The following is a 15,308-nucleotide window of genomic DNA, read 5'->3' as shown; positions in this document are numbered from 1 at the left end:
GTATTCCATTGGATATACAGACTACATTTTCTTTATCCATTACTCTGTTGATAGATACAGGTTGTTTCCATATCTTGGCTATTGTAAATAATGCTGCTATGAACATGGGGTGGCAATACTTCTTCAACAGGCTAACTTCTTTTTTTTCAACATGTTAATCTCATTTTGTTCAGCTATGTAACCAGAAGTGGAATTGTGGGATCCTTTGGTTATTTTATTTTTTATTTTTTTTAAAGATTTTATTTATTTATTTGACTGAGATAGAGACAGCCAGTGAGAGAGGGAACACAAGCAGGGAGAGTGGGAGAGGAAGAAGCAGGCTCCTAGCGGAGGAGCCTGATGTGGGGCTCGATCCCATAACGCCGGGATCACGCCCTGAGCCGAAGGCAGACGCTTAACCACTGTGCCACCCAGGTGCCCCTGAACACCTTTTTTATGTGCTGGTTGTCCATTTGTCTTCTCTGGAGAAATGTCTATTTAGGTCCTTGGTCCTTTCTTTAGTTGGTTTCTTTTTTCTTTTATATTCTTTACTTTCTTTTCTTTCTTTCTTTTTTTCGCATACAACTGAGTTGTATGAGTTATGTACATATTTTAGGTATTAATTTCTCCTCAGATACATGATTTGCAAATATTTTCCCATTCCATATGTTGCATTTTCATTTTGTTGATTATTTCTTTCACTGTGAAGAGGCTCTTGAGTGTAGTACCACTTTTTTTTTTATTTTGTTGCTTGTGCTTTTGGTGTTAGTTTTAAAATATACTTACCAAGACCAATGTCAAGTAGTTTATTCTCTATGTTTTCTTGTAGGAATTTTATGATTTCAGGTCTTCCCTGTAAGTCTTTTATCTATTTTGAGTAAATTTTTATGGATGGTGTAAGATAGGGGTCCAGTTTTGTTCTTTGACATGTGAATATCCACTTCTCCCAGCATCATTTACTGAAGAAGCTGTTTTATTTCTCTCCATTGAGAATGCCTCCCTTCTCAAAAACCGTATGTGTCTGGTTTATTTCTGGGCTCTTGTGTTCATTAGTCTATGTGTCTGTTTTTATGCCACTACCATAAGATTTTGATTTCTTATAGCTTTATAATACAGTTGAAATCAGGCAGTGTGATGCCTCCAGCTTTATTCTTCTTTCTAGAGATTGTTTTGGTCATCCAAAGTCTTTCATTGTTTCATTCAAATTTTAGGATTTTTTTTTTCTTACTGCAAAAAAAGTCATTGGAATCTTGATAGGAAATTCATTGAGTCTATTGGTGGCTTGGGTAATTAACATTATTTCTTGCAATTCATAAACATGCAATACCATTCAATTCGTTGGTGGGTTTCTTTTTTGTATCTGTCATCAATGTCTTGTTTTCCGTGAAGAGATCTTTCACCTCCATGCTCAAGTTTATTTCTAAGTATTTTGTTCTTTTTTTTCCTAACATAAATGGATTGTGTTCTTTGTATCTTTTTCCCTTATATCTTTTTCAGATATCTTGTTGTTGGTGTATAGGAATGCTACTGCTAGTTGTACATTTATTTTCTATCCTACAACTTTACTGAATTCATTGATTAGACCTAACAGGGTTGTTTTTATAGTCTTTAGGATTTCTATATGTCACCTGCAAATAGAGACAGTTTTAACTTCTCCCTTCCCAATTTTTATGCCTATGATTTCTTTGTCTTGTCTGATGGTTCTGCTAGGACTTCGAGTACTGTATTGAATAGGAGTGTTGAGAGTGGGCACCCTCGTCTTGTTCCCCATCTTACATGACAAATTTTCAGTCTTTCACCAATGAGTATGATGTTAGCTGTGGGTTTGCCGTATGTGGCCTTTATTGTGTTGAGGTACGTTTCTTCACGATCCAATTTGTTGAGGGTTTTTATCATGAATGCATGTTGTACTTTGTCAAATGCATGTCAAATGCTTTTTCTGTATCTATTGAGATATTCATATGATTTTTATCTTTCATTCTGTTAATGTGATGTGTCACACAGTGATTGATTTGCATATGTTGAACCATCCTTGCACCCCCTGGACAAATCCCGGTTGATCGTGGTATATGGTCCTTTAAGATGCTGCTGAATTCAGTCTGTTAATACTTAAAGAGAATTTTTTCATCTATATTCATCGTGGACACTAGTATATAATTTTCTTTTCTTGTAGTCTTTTTATTTGGTTTTGGTATCATGGTGATACTGGCCTCTTAAAATGTGTTTGTGTGTATTCCTCTTATGTTGATATTTTTGGAAGAGTTTAAGTAGTACAGGTGTTAATTCTTCTCTTACGGCAGGTCTAGTAGTGAGGAACTCATTTAGCTTTTCTTTGTTTGGAAAAGTCTTTATCTCTCCTTTATTTCTGAAGGACAGCTTTTCCAAATAAAGCATTCTTGGCTGACAGGTTTTTTTCCAAGTGGAGATGTTTTGACCTGGAAGGTTCATTGAAGAAAGGTGACCGTGATCTTGCTGCCCTAGGCCAGAGTTTTCTGCACAGCCGTATTTCCTCTGACCCTCTAAGGAGGCATGGAAATCTGCCAGGGAACAAAGCCACACGGACAACCTCCTCACGTTAAACCCAACCCCCTGACAAGTGGTGGTGAAAGGCCAACCAGGCAGAGCAGCCTGAACAGCGGAGCAGCAGGCCCCTCCCCCAGAAGACAGACTGGAAGAACAGGTAAGTGACACGCTTATTTCCTACAGGACTGCAAAACTCCAGCGCCAGGGGAAACTAATATATTGAGGTCCAGGTGTTCCCTCTAGACTCATTTATACTTCAAGCTAAAATTTTACATTTATTTAATTTTTTTTACCTTGTTATCATCTCAAATACTCTTATTTCCCAATTTATGATTTGAAGTGGGTTTTTATATTTTCATATCTACCTTTTATACTTTTTATACCTCATACCAATCCTTTTCACACTACTACATTTTGTTATGTATGTGAAATGTATATGTTATATATATAAGTTCCAGATTGTTTGCAATTTTGGGACATGGTGTCTTCTAAGACAGAGACCAAAAATCAATCAGGAACAGACAGATCACCCCGCCTTGTCCACCCTGAGTGCTTATAGTCTCTCTGCCCCACTGTAATGACTGTTTAGGATAATCGTCGCTTTGTTTGGGTATCTGTGGTAGCTTCCGACCACTTGGAGTATTTTCTAGAGTGCGTCTTCCTTGGTTTGTGGTTGATATTTTGGACTCTGTGTATTCGCTCAACCATCCCTCAATAGAATGACTAGAAGGAGAACTCTCAACAAAGAAAAGAACCGGAGACCATGTCCTCTGCCACAGAACTAATTTTAAGGATATAAGCATGAAGTCAGAGGTAGCATTCAGGATGGCAATCGTAAAATCAATAGCTAGGGTAGGAAAAAGCATTAATGACAATATGTAATATATAAGGGCAGAAATGAGATCTAATCAGGCTGAACTTAAAAATGCTATGCATGTGATGCAGGCTGAATTGGACGCTCTAACAGCCAGGGTCAGTGAGGCAGAAAAGATAATAAGTGATCTAGAAGATGGGCTGATGGAAAGGAAGGAAATTGAAGAAAATAGAGAAAAACAACCCACAACACATGAAGAGAGACTTAGAGAATTTAATGGTACATTGGAAAGAACCAATATCAGGATCATTAGGACAAAGAAGGCGGGCTGGAAGGTATATTTGATCAAATCATGGCTGAGAACTTCCCAAATCTGGGGAAAGAAACATGCATTCACGTCCAAGAGGCAGAGAGGACTCCTCCTCAAATCAATAAAAATAGATCAACACCACGACATATAATAGTGAAGCTTGCAAATCCTAAAACCAAGGAAGCTATGCAGAGAGTAGCTAGAGGGAAGGGATTTCTTACATACGGAGGGAGGAACATCAGAATAACATCAGACCTGTCCACAGAAACCTGGCAGGCCAGAAAGGGCTGGCAGGGTATATTCAGGGTAATAAATGAGAAGAAAATGGAGCCGAGTACCTTATTTAGCAATGCTATCATTCAGAATGGAAGGAGAGATAAAGAGTTTCCAGGATAGACAAACTGAAAGACCATATGACCACCAAGCCATCCCTACAAGAAATAATAAGGGGGATACTGCAGGCGGACAGATCCCGAGGGTAACAGACCAGAAAGTAACAGAGACAATCTACAGAAACAGGGATTTTAAATACAATGGCACTAAATCCATAGCTTTCAATACATATTCTGAATGTAAATGCTCTGAATGTTCCACTAAAAAGACAAACAGTACAAGATTGGATTTTAAAAGTAAGACCTATCCGTATGTTGTCTACAGTAGACTCGGTTTGAACCTAAAGCCCCTCCAGATTGAAAGTGAAGGGATGAAGAACAATTTACCACACTAATGCACCTCAAAAGAAAGCTGGGTAGCAATCTTCATATCAAACAGATTAGATTTTAAACTAACGGCTGTAGTAAGAGATGTAGGGGGACACCGTATCATACTTAAAGGGCCTATCCAGCAAGAAGACTTAAAAATTATAAATTTCTATGCTTCCAATGTGGGAGCAGCCAATTATATAAACCAATTAATAACCAAAGTAAAAAAACTTATCTATAAAATACGTTAATGGTGGGAGACTTCACCACTTCACTCACAACAATGGACAGATCATCTAAGCTGAAGATCAAAATAGAAACAACTTAAAAGACATTATCACTGAGGTAAAAACACAGTCCACAAGACGGGAGACCGTAGTGCAAACCATGGGTCTGAAAGGGGCTCAATATCCGGAATATACAGAGAACACATAAACTCAGCAACAAAAACCAAACCAAATGTAATGTGTCAATGTGCAAAAAAATGTGAATACACACATCCTCAAAGACACGCACATGAAAAGGAATTTGAAAAGATACTTGACTCACTAATTTTTAGGGAAATCCACATTTTATTTTATTTACTTATTTTAAAAAATATTTATTTGACAGAGAGAGACAACGAGAGAGGGAACACAAGCAAGGGGAGTGTGAGAGGGAGAAGCAGGCTTCCCACTGAGCAGGGAGCCTGATGCGGGGCTTGATCCCAGGACCCTGGGATCATGACCTGAGCCAAAGGCAGATGCTTAATGGCTAAGCCACCCAGATGCCCCAGAAATCCACACTTAAAAAAGCAATGAAATAGCATTTTTCATCAAGATGACTCTTCCACACACACACACACAAAAAGAATTAGAAGAAAAGAAAAGAACAAGTGTTGGCAAAGATATGGAGAAATTGAAACCTTGTTCATTGTGTGTGGTAGGAATATTTGAGCATAGTTGTGAAATCAGTATGGTAGTTCTTAAAAAAAATTAAAATTAGACTTACCCTGTGTTCCAGTAATTCTGCTTTTGGGGTATATACCCAAATTAATTGACACCATGGTCTTGAAGATCTGTCTGAACATACATTTTCATGCCATCATTAGTCATAATAACTAAACCATGAAAACAATCCACTATCTGTCCAAGGAGAAACAGATGTTGTTTATACACACGATGGAATAAGAATGAATAATATCTCAGAAGAGGAAGAAAACACTGACATATGCCACAACATGGGTGAACTTTTACATTAAGTGCATTCATAAAAATGCAAGCTCTGACTCCACTTTTGGGACCTACCCAAAGTAGATTCATAAAGACAGAAAGTAGAATGGTGTTGCCAAGGGCTGGAATGAGGCAGTAATGGTAAGTTTCTGATTCATGGTGTAGAGTTTTAGTTTCACAAGATGAAATGAGATGTGAAGTTGGGTTAGACGGAGGTTGTAGAAAGGGTATTAATGCATTTAATCCATTTAAAATGTATTCCATGAACTTAATGTACTTAATGAAATATAAACCTATAAATGGTAGATTTGTAGACGGTAGATGGTAGATTTTTGATTATGTGTATTGTACGTCAATAAAAATATTTTTTCTTTAAAAACTGCAAATACAGAGAAATGAACACAGGACAATTTAGTCTTGCCATTTTGGTGCTGCTATTTTGTCTCACCCATTTTCCTGGAGACAACTTTGATCCAACAAAATGTTCTCATTCTGTGCCCACTTAAAAGCTTAAAATCAGAATTTTCCAAAACACGAAAATTTTTTCAAAACGGTATTTTCAGAGTTAATTTAATAAGACATTTTATTCCTTGATCAATTTTTAAAAATATAGCACAATTTAAAATTCTATTTTATCTACTTTAACTTTAATTCACTGATCTTAAAAATCAGAATCAATTTTTTATGCAAATGGCTTGGATTTTTTATCCATATCATAGTCTACTGACTGTGGGTTCTGCTGTTTTACATTTTGCTTATGTGTCATTATTTTTACCAAGTCAACTTTCCTGATGCCCATTATGAATATTAAAATATTTTTTGCCCAGTTTTATTGATATAATTGATCACTGTATATAATTGACACACTGTGTATGTGTAAGGTATTATGTGATAAGAACTCTCAGAATTTACTCTCTTAACACCTCTCAAACCATAGAGCGGTATCAACGGCAGTCATCATGTTGTACTGTAAATCCCTGTTATTTATCTTAAAACTGGAAGTTTGTACCTTTTCACCATTCACTCAATCCCTGCCCCCACCCTCCCCTCTGTTTCTTGTTACTTTAATCTGATCTGTTCTTCTGAATTAGTTTTCCGCCTTTTCTTTTCTTTGTTTTAGATTCCACATAAAAGGGGAAAATGTCTATGTATCTATCATCTATATAGTATCTATCTCCCTATATATATCTATACCTACACATATATAGTGTTTGCCTTTCTCTGTCTCACTTGTTTCACTTGGCATAATGCCTCTAAGTCCAAAACTGTTATCACACTTAGCAGGATTTCCTTTTCTTATGGCTGATTAATATTCCATTATGTAGGTAACACTTCTTTATCCATTCACCACTAATGGGCACTGATGTTTTCCTTGTCTCAGCTATGGTAAATAAAGCTTCTTGCACATGGAAGTGCAGGTATTTCTTAGACATATTCCTTTGTTTTCTATGGAATGTTCCCAGACGTGGAGCTGCTGCACATACGGTGGTTCTGTGTTCAGTGTGTTGAGGACGCTCCATACTGTTTTGCACAGTGCCGGCGCCAGTGCGCATAGGCTCCTTTGCTCCACATCCTCACCAGCATTTGTTGTCTCTTGTCGTTGTTATGACAGCTGCTCCAATTGATGTGATAGGTCATTGCGCTTTGGGCTTGCGCATACCTGCTTATCATTTGTTTATGTTCTCTGGGAAAGTGCCAGAGCACTGAACACTGTCTCTGGGGTCCAGGGGCAAGACCAGTCTCCATTAGACCTTCAGGGTCCTCGTTTGGACATACAAGGGTGGGTGCAGAATCACTCTTCTGGCTGAGGTGAGGGTGCTGGAATAGTAAAGAGGACACCATGGGAGTGGACAGAAAAAGGAGGAAAGGGAGGGTTCTGTGGTCCCTTATTCTGCTCTTGGAGCCTGGAGATCCTGCTCCTTTGCCACTCTGACTCTGGAAAGCCACTGCCTTGAGGACACCCAGATAAAAGCACCCCTTTCTTTGGTGGTGTGCCTGCCTGGGGCTGTACCACTAGAGACAGAGAACGTGATGCAGGGTGCTTCCTTGTCCGTGGTGCCTCATCAGTTCTGCTGGAGATACTGGAGAAGGAAGAGTCAGGCAGAGGCCATTGTGGTTGTCCCCTTGCCCAGAAACAGCTCGAAACTTTTAGTTGCGCTTCTCCCTACAGTCTAGCTTGTTAAAAGGGGAGGTGGGCTCCAAGATCTTCTCAGTTATTCATTCAGTAACTATACCCTAAGCACTCCCCTATGCCAGGTACCTTGGTGGACCCATGAGGAGAGCTGAAAATACCAAGAGCTCCCTGCTTTTAGGGGCTCACAGTCTAGAGATGGACAAAGCACAAACCAAAGACGTGAAAGAAAAGAGCAAGTGCTATATACGACGACTGAAGTGTGTAATGAAGGAAGGCTGGGGAGTCATTGGATAGGAAAATATGAAAGGCCTCACTGAGGGTGACATTGCTGAAAACAGATTGACAAAAGGGAGCTAGACCTGCACACGTCTGTGTGCGGTGTGTCAGAAAGAAGGGACCGCTGTTGCAGACACTCACTAACAGAGCTGGTTTGGCCAGAGGAGGTGAAAAAGGCAGCCCTCGTGGCTGGAGGGACACTAGGAGGAGAGCAGAGGGGAGGGAGGAAGGCAGGGAGAGGTGCTGAGGCCTGGGAGACTGTTACTTATCTATTGTTCCTATGTTACTGCATTGCCCCAATACCCTGAATCTTAAAATGTATATATTTAATTTCTCACAGTTTTTGTGGGTGAGGAGTCCAGGCACAAATAAGCATAGTTCCCCAGGCTCAAGGTGTGTCAGAGGCTGCAGCAGTGACTGAGGCGAGACTGGCAGAGGATTTTCTCCCAAGTTGGCTCACATGATTCGGGAAGCTGTTTGGACTCAGAATCTGAGTTCCTGTGTGTCTTCTGGCCTTGGCACAGGCCAGGTTCTCTGCCATGTGTGCTTCTACACATGGCAGCTCAAAATATCTGTGCTCGATTTTTGGTTCAGAGATGAAGAAGAAAAAGGGAAAGGGAGTGAGACGCAGAACACAAGAAAAGTAACTAGGAAGTTAGAAACTCTTTGCAATTGAAACTTAGACATCACATTTCATCACATTGGCTGCATCCTATTGGTCAGAAGCCAGTAACTAACCACCTAATGGGTAGAGAGTGATGCCTATACCACAAGTCTGGATCGGTGGGAGCCACTGTGAAGGCTGCTCCGCTCATAGACAAAAATGAGGCAACTGGGGCGCCTGGGTAGCGCAGTCGTTAAGCGTCTGCCTTCGGCTCAGGGCGTGATCCTGGCGTTATGGGATCGAGCCCCACATCAGGCTCCTCCGCTAAGAGCCTGCTTCTTCCTCTCCCACTCCCCCTGCTTGTGTTCCCTCTCTCGCTGGCTGTCTTTCTCTGTCAAATAAATAAATAAAATCTTTAAAAAAAAATTTTAAAAAATGAGGCAACTGGGTCTCATTCTAATTATAATGGGAAACAATTGAACAGTTTAACTACAGAGGATAGCAATATCTGCTTCTTCGTTCATTTCCACCCCATCATAGTGCCCACATTTACACAAGGCCAAGTGGGAAAGTGTTCCAATATTACATTGTTGGAGCCCAGGCCTCTGTTGAGCGGCCCTCCATGCCAAGTCCCACCCCTTCTTGTAATTCTTCCATCCTGAAAATTGTGCTTCAGATACACAGGGGACCACCCCACCCATGTTATATTATCCACATACACCTGATGATGTCTCTAAGAAGTGGATTCTAGCCTGATCCCCACTAAGCAGCTTGGGAAAGTGGGGAATATGTGAGAGACACAATGATTTAGGACTCAGAACTGGGAAAACAAAAAAGGTCTGAATTCAGCTCTGTCTCCTGAAACCTCAGACCCTGGTTACATTTCCAGAGAGTGGTGGCTATGGCATTTTTCGCTCATAGTGTACAGTTAAGGAGATGACATGGGGGAGAAAAGTAAACAGTTCGTTGCCAAGAGACGGCAGAGGCCAAGGTACTGGAATCTTGAAGAAGCGACCTCACTTCCTTGGTGATAGGCCCCAATTGAACTTAGAACTCTGGTAACCAGGCACATACATTCAACGAAAGCCTGCTTTCCAGCTCACTTGAGTGGAGACGTCAAGAGAACAAGATGTTCTGTTGCTGTATTCCTACTTTCAGGGGCTTTGGGCCCAAGAAAGTCCAGAGTGAGAGACTTTTATGTCACTGTAGACATCAGCTCAGCCTTCTTCTCTGAAGCTTCTGGTTATGTGGCAGGAGACACCAATAGGTAACACAAGGCAGCTCAGGGCAGCCCACTGAAGAGAGGCAACAACAGTGATCCTACTTCAGCAGGCCCACACCTCTTGCCCCTCACTAAGTGTGTGTGTGTATGTGTGTGTGTGTGTAGAGGAGGGGGCAGAGGAAGGATGCCCTTCCTGGGCAGAAGCAAGGTGCCAGGTGTTGGAACCTGGCCCATCTTTCATGTTCACACCCCAGGTCATAGCAGGCAGGATGAGAAGCTGAGTGCTGGGGACCAAGCTCAACCACCTGTATGTTAATCATGAGCCCTAGGGTTTCATCTGGCTTCCTCTTTGTTGGATGTCTTTTCTGCTGCTCCTCTTAGCCTTAACTGGAGAACACGATTTCTAATGGGGCTGGCCCCTTGTGGCAATGTCCCGTGAGGCCACTAATGTCTCCTGGCCCCATATATATGGGGCACTGCATTTTCGGAGCTGCACCCAGGAGATCATTGATGAGCTGGTCTGTGACTTCAACTATTCCAACTTCCTAGACAAGTGTCAGGTCCACCAGACCACCCAGGATCAGTGCTGCCTGAGGTGAGAATGGGAAGAGGGTTCTCCACACCCAGGGCCCCCACACAAATATGGGGGCAAACCTGTGGCCCTCCTATTCTCACATGATAGCTACAACCACAGGTTTATCTATCTGCCCTGTACTTAAGTACACATCAGATACCTAGTAGCTATCATGTGAGAATGTGCATCTGAGAGGGGAGTAGAACCAGAGGGATGAATAGTTGGAGGGGAAGAGTCCCCCTTGGGAGGAGCCACCTTGAACAGCAGCGTGGAGCTTGGAGTTTGTGAGGATGATCAGGATGCAAATGCCCTCCTTCCTTCCCTCGTCTCTATTTGCTCCTGGGCCATCTTGTCCTGGGCCCCTCAGTGAAAAAGAATGGAGTGAAATCCAGGGAGTCCAACCAGGCTCAGGCCACATTCTCAGCTTTCTGAGCTCTAGCTCTGACCTGTGACCCCTATCTAGGACACTAGTCTCCCATGTGAAATAGCTGGGTGAACAAACCTCCCCCTGTTCTCTAGGAGCTGTTCAAGAACCTGCTGCCCCATCAGTGCCTGGGCTCCGTCTGGTCCAAGCGCAATAAGCCTGGCAGTGAGCACCTGGCACCCACAGTCCGGGCCACTGTCGCCCAGTTCAACGGTGTGGCCAAGTGTGTCATCACCACCTGCCTTGGCAACCCAAGCATGACAGCCCGGGACAGGGCCATGGTGGTGGAGCACTGGATCAAGGTGGCCAAGGTATGCAACGGGAAGCCCAGCCGAGGTGCTCTCCTGAGTCTCGGGCACTGCTCTTCCCTTGATCGGGTGTCAGGGTGGAAGGCCCTGGTCTTTGCCCTAGGACTGTGCAGTCCCTAGGCTCTTCCTTCCAGAGGCTGACTGTGACTTGCATGGCCCAATGTTGGGATGCTCAGTTCCTACTTGACTTCTTCCTTGGAGTGAGGTAAAATCCTTTCTCTCCCAGCAGTGGGACTCTCTGGGCCTCACGTGTGACCTTCGGCAGGTCCCTGGACATCTGCTTCATCCAGGAGGAGTGATTTAAACTGAGGGTGACTGAAGCTCTAGAGAAAATCAGCCTCCACTACCCACGTGACAGCTCATTCTCTTCCCTCCCCAGGCCTGTCAAATCCTGCAGAACTACTACTCCCTGAATGCCATCGTCTCGGCTCTGCAGACTGTCTCAATATACCACCTCAAGAAGACATGGGAGAACGTTTCCAGGTGAGACGGTCTCTCTGCATGGACGGACCAGGATGGATGAGGGGTCTCCCAGAGGCCTGTCCTCTTCCCCCTCAGCCAGCTTGGACCTCCTGGGAAGCAGCAATCCCTGACTACAGGACCTGGGCTGGCAGGCGGGTCTCTCAGCCTCCCTGGAGAATAGGCCACCATGTCTCCTGCTTTAGAAATCAGTTTTCCTAAATGTTCCCCCACAAGGCTGAGCTGAATAAATATTTTCATGTGTTTACTTTACAACCACTAAACTCTGCCCAATTGAAACCAAAATTGACCAAAACAGAGCTGCTCAATTAATATGGGAATGGAGTCCTAGGATGACCTACATCAGAGCTCTCTCCCATGTCCTACAAAGACCTTAGTGCTCAGAGGATCCCAGAGAAAACTGTTATCCAGGCAATTTGACACTTTGGGGTTCTCAAATAAAAGGGACTTGCACTCAACCCTGCCACATTATTCCTCCAATCGTCCTGCCTCCTTTCTCTCTATTCAGGAAGTGCTTTCAAAACTTTAAAAAGCTGGGCACTGAAGACAACCCACAGAGCAGGAAACTCGTCATCAAAGTAGCATGGAAGGTGCAGGCCTGGAAAGAGAAGAAGGGTGTGAGGGAACAGGGTCCTGCATGGATGAAATAGGGAATGGCCTGAAGCATTCCTTGGAGAGGGGAAGCCTTTGGCATGAATGTGGTGACAGGCTGGGGTGAAGATTCCGTTGGGGGTGGAACAACCAGGTGCTGCTCAACCAGATTCCCTAGCCTAGACACCCTGTCTCTCTGTGTCAACAGCTAGTCCAGGTGGACACCTGTACAAACCTTGAAAGCCCAGAGGACAGGGCTCTGCTCAGTGATGGGGTTGGGATGGGTTGAGGGCCACAACAATCATGATAGTAATACGATACTGAGTCCTCAGGAGACGATGGGAGGTAGGTAGATTTCTCACTTTTCCTGATGAGAAAACAGGCTCAGGGAGGCCAGGCTGCAAGCTCAGGGTCACACATAGAGTGAATGTTGGAGCTGAGATTTTTCTAGAATCACTCATGGCATGCTTAAGGATAATGTTTATCAGTTATCAGCTGACTTAAGTCAGATGTCTAGGGTCTGAATTAAAAGATGGTGGGGGCAAGTGGACTGAGGGTATTACGGTCTCAAGGATCTTGTCCTTGGCCCTGCAGGAGCAACCATCTAATAAATCTGCCACCCTGGAGATGGCCCTCCGGAGAGCCCAGAAGAAGAGGCTGCAGAAGAAGGTGAGTGTGCCTGAGGCCCAGGGCCTCCAAAGTCAGAGGAGAGGGGCTTCTCCCTGAGGGCTGGAAGCCTCCAAATCAGTACAGGTGGGACTTCAACTCCAGCTCCACTTCTTGTTGCTTCTAAAATTCTTGTTTCAAAGTGACCAGCAGGAGGGTCTAGAAAGCTGGATCCAGAATGGGTTTCGGGATGGGGAGGAGCCCAGGGCTATATACCCTGTGATTTTCTAAAAGCAGGCCCTGGAGGTGATTAGGAAGAGTATGATGTTCTTGGAGGGTGAGGGGAAAGGGAATTGAGGGGAGACTGCTAAGGGTCCTAGGCTGCTCCATGTGGGAAACTGGGGTGGGCGAGGAGGCTGCAGCATTTTCAGGGGAGGGTCCCTGTGGGCACCAGAGAGCAGGGACTCATCCCAACCCTCCCCCTCATGACACAGGGTGTTGTCCCCTAACTTGGCACTTTCCTCACTGAACTGGTGATGCTGGATATTGCAATGGAGGACTATCTGGAGGTGGGTGAGCCTGAGGATTGTGGGGGAGGGACCAGAATCCGGAGGTTTGGGAGCAGAGTGCCCCTGTACTGAGCCCTGAGCTCTCAGGACTCGGCAAACCTCCCCTCATGACAGCCTCACGGCTACCCTGTGAGCCTGGGGGCTGTTGCCCATCTCAGGGATGAGCGAGGTGAGGCTGCAGTTAGGCCACGGCTCCCGGTGCCGAAGACTGGTGAAGCAGCAGAGCTTCCTGAAGGCAAAGCTGCATGAGGTCTGTCTGAGTGGACCTCAGCCTCCCCCGGTGAGTTTGCCCGTGGAGGGAGAATGAAGTCAGGACCCTCCACGTCAGCAAGCACCTCAGTAGCCGCAGCAGCCCCTTCCTGCCTGAGGCTTCGGCCTCCCCCACTGTCTTCCGAGAGGGTGGTGCTGCAGGGTCCCGACCTGTAGCCAGTCCATCTGCCCCATGTCCTCCTTTCTCTGGACCCCAGAGCCTGGCCTACATCCCAGGCCCGCTATCTGTGTATGCACGGCCCCCTCACGGGTCCTGGCCATGGTGCAGCATGAGAAGGGATGGGAATCAAGTGCTCCTAAGAACCAGGGGCCTCATTCTGATGGACTTTGTCTGCTTTCCAGGGGAATGAGATCAACGACCACAAAAGAAATAAGGTGAGCATATGTGGCGCTTCCCGCAGGGAAGGGTAGGGAGTGGGCCTCAGAGATGTCCCTGGGAAGAACATTGCTTGGCTCCATCCCCTCCACCTCACATTTCCTGGGATCCCTTGAGAAGAAAGCAGTACAAGACCCATCCCATTAGGAGATGGGGACAGACGCATGGCATCCAGGAGAACTTCCCGGAGGAGAGGCTACTGATATTCACCTCTGAGAACAGGTGGAGACCGGATCAATCTCTAGGTAGGAGGGTGGCCATGTGTGCCAGGACCTGGGATGGGTGCCCCGTCCTGCTGCTCAACCCTCACCAGACCCTGCAGCTCCCGCTCCCCCCCACCAAGGCTCCCTATACATCCTGTGCTTCTCTCTCTGCTCAGGAATACCAAGTCATGACGGACATCGTGCTGCTCCAGGTGGCTGCTGAGAATTACACCCTAGAGCCCGAGGATCCTTTTCAGGCCTGGTTCCAGGCTATGGAGTCGCTCAGCGAGGCTGAGAGGTGAGGCCCATCAGGAGCTGGGTCGCTGAGGTTCGCGGTGGACTCTTTTCTGCTGGCCACTCCTGGGATCCTTCCTCCGTGGTCAACCTCAGGCCTTGTTGCCGGGGTGCCAGAGTCCAGCTGTGAGCAAACACTGGCAGGGACTCTTGAATGAAAGCTCCTGGGCAACTCACACGTGTCCCTCTGTCCTTAGCTACACCCTGTCCTGCCAGCTGGAGCCCCGGTCCTAGCTGGTCAGCAGCACTCAAGAAGGAGAAGAACTAGCCGCAGTCAACCTCAGGGCTGAGCAAGTGTCCAGTGGCCCTGCAGGGATTCCTCAGCAGCTGGGGATTTGCGGTGCATGCGCCCCATGTGTTCCACACCCCTTCCTCCCATCTATTTAGTTATTTGACGGGGGGCAATATTTATTCTCTTAAATAGTAAGTGGTAAATTCAAATATTATTATATTAAAGCCCTTTTTTCTTTTAGAGCCCAAGAGTGTGGTTTGTTCTTTTACTTCCTACAGTAACGTAAAAGATATAGACTCTCATATTCATTCCTGAACTAAGGAATCTTAAAGCGTCATCAGCTATTGTATGTGGGAGGAAGGAGAAGAGCCAGTCCTCCTCCCTAGCTACTCATACAATCCCGAATTCCTCCATCACCACAACTGTGCCTGGAAGTTTGTTGAATGTTCCCTTCCTCGGAGATAGAGCAGAAAAGACTGTCCCAGGTCTTGACCTCCTGAGTAGGATAGTCAAAGTGTGGACCTAGGCCTGTGTCCCCGTTGCTGATGCTCTGTGCTACTGATCTGCACTTATCACTCAGCTACGGGATCATTAGTCACAGAGCAGG

The 15,308-nt window shown here is 45.0% G+C and overlaps 1 protein-coding gene across 1 annotated transcript in view; it reads left to right on the top strand.

Annotated features, from left to right (window-relative positions):
* LOC148106744 (uncharacterized) overlaps positions 1–14,943 on the top strand; it is a 100,924-nt gene extending 85,981 nt beyond the window's left edge. The window contains exons 4-8 of the mRNA XM_087860549.1: positions 11,460–11,563; positions 12,746–12,820; positions 13,939–13,971; positions 14,352–14,473; positions 14,667–14,943. Of these exons, the coding sequence (XP_087716675.1) occupies positions 11,460–11,563; positions 12,746–12,820; positions 13,939–13,971; positions 14,352–14,473; positions 14,667–14,703 (371 nt within the window). The 3' untranslated portion in view covers positions 14,704–14,943. The remainder of the gene's footprint in view (positions 1–11,459; positions 11,564–12,745; positions 12,821–13,938; positions 13,972–14,351; positions 14,474–14,666) is intronic.
* The last annotated feature ends 365 nt before the right edge of the window (positions 14,944–15,308 follow it).

This window comes from Ursus americanus, unplaced genomic scaffold, assembly GCF_024610735.1.
Source record: "Ursus americanus isolate L20-20 unplaced genomic scaffold, mUrsAme1.1.p SCAF_68, whole genome shotgun sequence".
NCBI lineage: Eukaryota > Metazoa > Chordata > Mammalia > Carnivora > Ursidae > Ursus > Ursus americanus.
This window is presented reverse-complemented; position numbering and strand designations above follow the sequence as displayed.